We start from the raw sequence: 7,577 nt of genomic DNA, 5'->3' as shown, positions 1-7,577 counted from the left end.
ATTATCTTTAGTGATGTAAATGTGGGCTGAGAAAGATGAGTCATGAAGTATCCACTGTCAAGAGATGAGTGCCCCCTCCTCTTAGGGTGAATGTGGAGTTAAAGAATATTTGAGAGAAGCACTACTGCATTAAGTCTTAGCTCGGATATAAATGTTAAGAACAAGAACTTGGGAAAGACTTTGGCTTGTGAATCCTCTCCTACCTGGGAGCTATAATTTCACAGGAAAAAAAAAAAAAAGAGGGTACACCAAATTACTACCTGCCTTCGGTAAGTAAAAGCTATTTTTAACAGACTTAAATCCTAATGACAAATAACCCCAAACGAAGACCACCAAAGGTACTTCTAATTCGGCTGGCCTCCTTTGCCTTGAATTCTGAGTTCAACTAGCACATTCACAGTAAATCTTCCCGCTGGCAGCGCACGCTTTGGGGAAAGGGAACAGGAATACAGAACGATCATCCTCCCGCGGCGGGCACCGGCTCTCTCTTTCAGATTCCAGTTCTCCCACCTGGATGGAACCCAGGTACCTGAAGCCGCCTGGATGGAGCTGACAGCTTCCCCAGCACTTTCCTGACTCTTCCTCAAGCCGCTAGTAAAACCCGGAGAAGTGGACTTTTTCCCGATCCCGCACGCCACCCCGGTCCCACACCCAGTGCCCGGAGGCGGAGGCAGTGGCGGCGGAGAGGGGGTGGGGCGGGAACGGGGGGCCGGAGGGACTGAGCGTGCGCGAGGAGTGGCGCATGCCCAGAGCGGCCGGCCGCTTCCCATTGCGGGTGGCTCCGGCGGTGGCAGCGGAGGCGGCGGCGGGTGCAGCGGCGGCACCGCCTCCTCCTAACACTCCCGGGGTGGCGGGGTTAGATGAGCGGCCCCAGTAGTGGCGAGGGCGGCGCGGGGGGGAGGAGGAGAAGAAGGAGGAGAAGGAGGAGGTCGCTGTCTTTGTAGTCTCAGCTGCTGCGGGAGCGAGAGGCCGCCGCCGGAGCCGTCGTCGTTGGAAAAGGGCTGTGTGTGCGCGCGCGTGTCTGCCTGCCCGGCCCGCGGGGACGAGGCGGCGGCGAGGAGGATGATGTGCGCAGCTACCGCCTCTCCCGCCGCCGCCTCCTCGGGGCCCGGCGGAGACGGATTCTTCCCGGCCGCTACCATCTCTTCCTCCCCGGCGCCGGGGGCGCTGTTCATGCCGCTTCCCGAGGGCTCCTTGGCGGCCGCGGGGCTGGGGCTGGGGTTGCCGGCCCCGGACTCCCGGGGTCACTACCAGCTGCTCCTGTCAGGCCGGGCCCTGGCCGACCGCTACCGGAGGATTTACACAGCTGCGCTCAGTGACAGGGACCAGGGGGGCAGCAGCGCTGGACACCCGGCCTCCAGGTGCGTCTCCGGGTGCCCTTCTTTGCGCCACATGCTGCATGTGCGCCCGTGTGTGTGTGTGTGTGTGTGTGTGTGTGTGTGTGTGTGTGTGTGTCAGTGACAGTGTGTGTGTCTGTCTACATACGTGTTTATCGAGCTGTCTTTCAGCCAGCACTAGATGCTAAGTGGTAGAAGCACTTACTGAGAAAGGAGGGTGCGGTGGCAGCAGTTTCTCCTCTTTTAAGTGTGTGTGACTGTCTTTGTTGGGGGGCGAGGGAGGGTGGAAACGGGGAGCGTGCGATGCTAGAAAAGGTGATGGTGCGGGTCGGTTAGGACACGTGTCTGTGTATTGTTGAAGCAGGAGGAGGGCTGAGCGGAGGGTCATGCACGAAGAGAATTTGCAGGAGCGATGAGGGAACTGGCGTGTCCAGTGTCTTTGCCGCAATGGTATTTGCACGTATTTCTCACCCCCTCCCCTCCCCCCATTCCCTCAGGACATTCCATCCTCACCTTTCCTCCTCCCTTAAAAAAAAAATCTGCCTTTCACTAGGGGAAGCAATGGTATCGGTTAAGGATAATGTCATATATATAGGATGAGTTTAGGATAAGACAGGGGATTTCAGTTTACGAGATAGATGCGAAAGGGATACAGATGGAGGTTTTCCCTGGATGTGAAAGGTGTCTGATACAGATTTCTAGAGCTGTACTTTGATAACTAGAGCTTTGGGTCCTCTGGAGACAGGGTTACAGCAGCTCTCGTGGTCTGTTGTCCCATCGGCCATTTCCCTTCATCTTCTGTTCTATTTCCTCAGTTACTTTTCTGCCTTAGACTAGAGGGGGTTTTGTGGGGGAAAAGGGGAAACCTGGAAAACTCCAAAAGGTGACAGCTGGTGTAGTGATCAACTGCCACCAACTAGAACGTTTGAGCAGCTCCTAGAATTTCAAGACTCGGTGCACCTACAGCTCCCTTGGTGGAGGAGATGTGAAATCACTTTCATTTTCTTTTTCTTAAAATGTAGGTGTCTCTTTGCTTAAGTCTCTGCTATTGTTTTCCTGCCCATGCCTTTACATGCCACATACCTTGAAGCATGGTGACTGACTTGTTTCACCAGCTTGGCTTTGGCAGTGATAATTGGGAGCTGGCTTCGTCTTTTTTCCCCCCCTCACACCTTCTTGCAGTACATAAGGAAAGCATAGGAGGATTTTTGCTGAACAAGTTAGAGAGTTCACTGTAGGTTTTGAATGTGCAGTTTGTTCGGTAATAACCAGATGTCATTTTCTCTCATATGAGAGGGGCTAGGCTGTGAGTCAGGTATTTGTGGTTGACCAGTGTGGACTGTGGCTCCTGTCCACTGCAGAGAGGTAAACATTTCTTCTGGTCTATATTCTTGTTTATAGGACGGGGACTTTAGTTTTATCATACTGATATAAATGTATATAACTAACTACCCTTGGCTATCTAAATTAAAGGCCACAATGTCACAAGTCTGTTTCTTGCTAATGTTTTTGAAAATAGCACAAAACCTCAATGGACAGTTTGCTGTAATAATTAGGTGTAATTTTGAGCTGTGAGTCTTTTAATTATGGCACTGTAGGTGTATCTTTACAAACCCCTTTTAAAGAATTTGAATTTATTTCATATGCTGTTTCCAGACTTATGCAATAATTTGTGACTGGCATGTTCCCTGTTTTAGCTTTCTACTACTGTATTCGTGCAGTAATACTGTTTCTGTGTATTTAGAACTGTATAAACAGTTTTAGGCAAAATTAATACAGATTAACCACATATATAAAGTGTATGAATGATTTTTAGTCTTTGGTTTATTTTTGTACAAGCTGTCAGTTAAAATTAGTGAAGGATTAGTTTACGTACTATATTTCAAGAAGTACTCGTGAAACAAGCTTTAAGTTGTATGATATTGCCTTCCAGTGCTTGTTCAGAACATTATTTTAGTTCACATTATTTTTTCTAAGTCATTGCCGGCAACTACTCTTTATTGAGGATTTGCTGAAGAATTAAGTCACATTTCATATTAAATACTAATGGGGAAAGTGGAGCTGGAATTTAGGTTCTGAATGAATGATGTAATTATTGGTATGGGGCACTAGTTGAGATAGAGGAAAAGGTGAAATGTTTCAGAGACAGAATGGAGCAAGAATAGAAGATGAAGTTCTAGTGAAAATCAGGTTTAAAAGTGTGAGAGAAGGACGACAGTGAAGTAAGGTCAAAAAAGATTTTAAAAAATTAAGAGAACTGTGGCACAGCAGCACCTCTGGTTGGACTGGAAAGTCCTCAGCAGGGTTAAATGTTGAAGAAAGTGAGAATACTATCCAGGCCACTGGTGACTTTTGAGGAAGTGGTCAAGATGTGTTTGTAAGAGAGGTGTGGTTAAGGAGTCCATGGGATACTTTAGGGTAATAGGGGGATGTAGGGCTGAGGGAAGGTTATTTGAGTGTGGGAGAGTAGGTGGGAAATGTTCAGTAAGTGGAGGAGGAGAAATTAAAGAAGTGAGAGAGGGGATAATCCTTGGGGGGAAGTCTAAGGGAGATCTCAGGGACAGATTAACATGACAGGTGAAGAGGTTAGCCACTAAAAATGTTAGGAGCTAGTCATCCTTTAATATAGAATTGGAGGAGGTACATATTTATAAATCTAAAGACCAGGAGTTTATGAAGAACTGTATCTTTTTTATTTTGGTAATCCTAATGTGTAGCAGAAGTTTTGGCGTCTGTTCTGTAGATATCCAGTACCTGCTTTGTGCCAGGGATTGTTTGAGGTGCTGAAGATGTAGCAGTGAGCAAGACAGACAAGGTCTCTATCCTCCTTGGAATTTTCACTCAAGGAGGGAGAAATAAGCAACTGATCATTTTAGGTTGTGATAAATAGCCGTGGAGGAAATAAAACCGATTTCATGTGACGGACAATTTGTAGTTGAAGGTGATATATTAGGTAGGGTGATCAGGACGGGTCAGGGTTAGTTGACATTTAAGTTGAGTCATAATGATTGGAAGGCAGACCTAGAGGAATAATGTTTTAGGAAAGTACAAAGTCTCTGGTGCAGAAACAAGGTTGTATTCAAGGAACAAAACAGTCAGCGTTATCAGTCAGTGTTGAATATATTAGTTACTGAGGATTATGTTTTAGGTGTAGATACAGAACTTGAGGGACAGAAGCCTAATGGCATCACTGACTTTGATGGCATTCTAATGAATGCTTGGATTCTGAATCTAGACTGGTTTTAGATCCTGGCTTTGCTACTTTTTAGCTGTGTGACCTTGGGCATATTACATAACTTCTGTGCCTCTGTTTTTTGCTTAAAAATATTTTTGAGATATAATTGGCATATAACATGGTGTTAGTTGTAGGCGTACAACATAATCATTCCGTATTTTGAGGAATGATTACCACATAAAGTCAAGTTAACATCTATCACCACACATAGTTGAAATTTTTTCTTCTTGAAGTGAAAACTGTTAAGATTTACTCCCTTAGCGACTTTGAAATATACATTCCAGTGTTGTTAACTGTAGTTACCTCCCTGTACATTAAATCCCCATGACTTATTTATTTTATGACTGTAAATTTTTGTTTGTGCCTTTCAACTTCCCTTGCCCATTTTGCCCATCTCCTTACGCGTGCCTCTGGCAACCATGAGTCGGTCCTCTGTATGTAAGAGTTTGGGTTTGGTTTTTGTGTTTTGGTTTTGGTATATTTATCTTTCTCTGTCAGACTTATTTTACTTAGCATAATGCCCTCAAGATCCATTCCTGGTCTCACAAGATTTCCCTCTTTTTTTGTGGCTGAATAATATCCCATTTTAAATTATATCTTCTTTATTCATCCATCAGTGGACATTCAGATTGCTTCTTCGCTATTGTAGATAATTCTGCAGTGAGTGTAGGGATGCAGATATTTTTTCAGGTTAGTGTTTCCTTTTCCTTTGAGTACATTCTCAGAAGTGAAATTGTAGGATCTTATGGTAGTTCTTCCTTTGAGTTTGTTGAGGAAGCTCCATATTGCTTTCCATAGTGGCTGTGTCAATTTGCATTCCTACCAACAGTACACAAGAATTCCCTTTTCTCCACATGCTTGCCAGTACTTTTTATTTCTTGTCTTTTTGATGGTAGTCACTCTAACAGCGTGAAATGATACTTCACTGTAGCTTTGATTTGCATTTTCCTGGTGATTGGTGATGCTGAGCATCTTTTATGTACCTGTTGGCTGTTCATATATCTTTCTTTGGAAAAATGTTTATTCAGAGCCTCTTTCCATTTTTAAAGCTGGATTGTTTGTGGGTGTTTGTTTGTTCCTTTTAATTTTTTGATACTGAGGTCTATGAATTCTTATATATAAGATTATATAGAAGCCCTTTATCAATATATGGTTTACAAGTATTTTCTCCCATTTGGTAGGTTACCTTTCCATATTTGTTTTTCCTTTGCTGTGCAGCTTTTTAATTTGATGTAGTCACACTTGTTTGTTTTTGCTTTTGTTTTTTTTCTGTGTAGAATGGGAATAATAATAATCAGGACTGTATCATAGGTTACATGATTCTGTACATGTAAAGTGCTTGGCACGGTAAGTGCTAATAAATATTAGTTAATGATTTCTGCTGAGAGTGAAGGGACAGATAGAGTTCGGGGACTTAAATAGAGGGCAAAGATCATGTCTTCCTCTTCTGTGCTGGTCTCAGTGACCAACATTACTATTCCATTTGTTCAGTGACTGAATAAATATATTTTTCTATGAATGAATCAGTGAAAGTTGGAACATTTGCTTGAAGAAAAGGATTGTAAGGAAATGAATAAAGGAATGTTTGATCAGTTCTGAATGTGAATGGCAGTACAACTTTGATTGCATTTGGGAAGAACTATAGCACAGTGACTAATCTGCCCGGCAGTCAGACTGCCTTAGTTCAAATTTCAGTTCTGCTTTTTGGTCTCTTAAAATGGGCAAGTTAATTAGCATTTCCATGTCTGTTTCTCTACTTATAACCTTTTAGGGTTATTGAAAGAGCATTGTGCCTGAACATGGTAAATGCTCATTAAATGTTAGCTGCCATTGGTGGTGGTCATGGTGTTACTATTACTGTTATTATTAAAATCACGTGCTTAAAATTCCAATCAGCATGATGTTGTAAGCTTTTCCACTCAAAAGAGAACTGAAAACAAAACTAGTTGATTCAAGGTTGAAGTGTCCGTGGAGATGAAAGAATAAAAGAAAGTGAAGGGTTTTGGTGACAAAGATTGACCATGTGGTAAAAAGAAAAGTGATCCCAGGAGGGAACTGATAGACTGGGAGATAAAGACGGTCAGGGTATCAGGGTTGAAGTGGTAGAAGAACAGTGTTAGTGGAAACAACAGGGGAGTTTATACTTAAAATGGGAAATTGCTTTTCTTCTCTAAGCTAAACCCATTTACTTCCTTCAGCTTTATCTCTTTTTCTTGTTAGAAATGCTGTTTGAGCCCATCCTTCAAATGCATGGGATTTTGGTTATAAGAGGTTAATCCAACACAGATTCTGATATTAATACTTGGTGCTAACCATTGGCCCTATAAAAATTTGTAAGACAGTTTCCACCTGAGTTTATTTTCTGGATGGGAGTGAAAGGTACAAAGGCAGGTAGTTATAAAAGTGTTAAATGACTAAGAAAGCATAGCCTGTTATGACAAAGGGATGGTTTACTGAGCTGGTGCAGAAACATGAGCAAGAAGGTGAGAAAGCATAGTTTGTGTGTAAGTAATATTAAAAATTCTGTTAGAGCTACAATATAGATGATTTTTCATGAAGGAGAGGAATGGGAATTCATTCTGGAAATGGAGCCTTTGGTCAGAGGGTAAGGCAGCTTGAATTACCAGGTAAGAGTTCAGTTTTATTCAGTAGACACTGATAGTTTTGAGCTGTGAAGAAACGTTATTGTAGGAGTGTTATTGGAAGTGATTCAGGGTTGAGTCAGTGTATTTGTGGATATGTAGTAATTTGCTTCATGTAGCTGTTGTATCTGTGGAATCCTATACAAACAGGTGTTAAGGCAAAAGTTGCTCTACTGGCATATAAGTAGGTAGAAGTATGAAATGAATTCATTTCTTAGCTCACGAGAAAATCTTGCCTTTGGGCTTAAAAAGAAAATAAAATGTTAATTTAAAACTAGTTTTGCATTTTAAAACATCAACAGAATAGTTAGAATAGTCTCACTTTTTTTTTTTCCAAGAGTAAATACTCAGGTTTTGGGAGGA

General features: G+C 42.8%; 1 protein-coding gene across 31 annotated transcripts in view; it reads left to right on the top strand.

The window, feature by feature from the left end:
- The first annotated feature begins 748 nt into the window (after positions 1-748).
- The window catches only part of MYCBP2 (MYC binding protein 2), a 271,324-nt gene continuing 264,495 nt past the window's right edge, over positions 749-7,577 (top strand). For all 31 annotated transcript variants that reach the window (XM_060394149.1, XM_060394144.1, XM_060394130.1 and 28 more), the window contains exon 1: positions 749-1,361. In XM_060394149.1, the coding sequence (XP_060250132.1) occupies positions 1,063-1,361 (299 nt within the window). In that variant the 5' untranslated portion in view covers positions 749-1,062. The remainder of the gene's footprint in view (positions 1,362-7,577) is intronic.

The sequence above is a fragment of the Ovis aries genome, chromosome 10, assembly GCF_016772045.2.
Source record: "Ovis aries strain OAR_USU_Benz2616 breed Rambouillet chromosome 10, ARS-UI_Ramb_v3.0, whole genome shotgun sequence".
In the NCBI taxonomy this organism is placed as follows: Eukaryota; Metazoa; Chordata; class Mammalia; order Artiodactyla; family Bovidae; genus Ovis; species Ovis aries.
The sequence above is the reverse complement of the archived record's forward strand: the minus strand, read 5'-3'. Positions and strand labels throughout refer to the sequence as shown.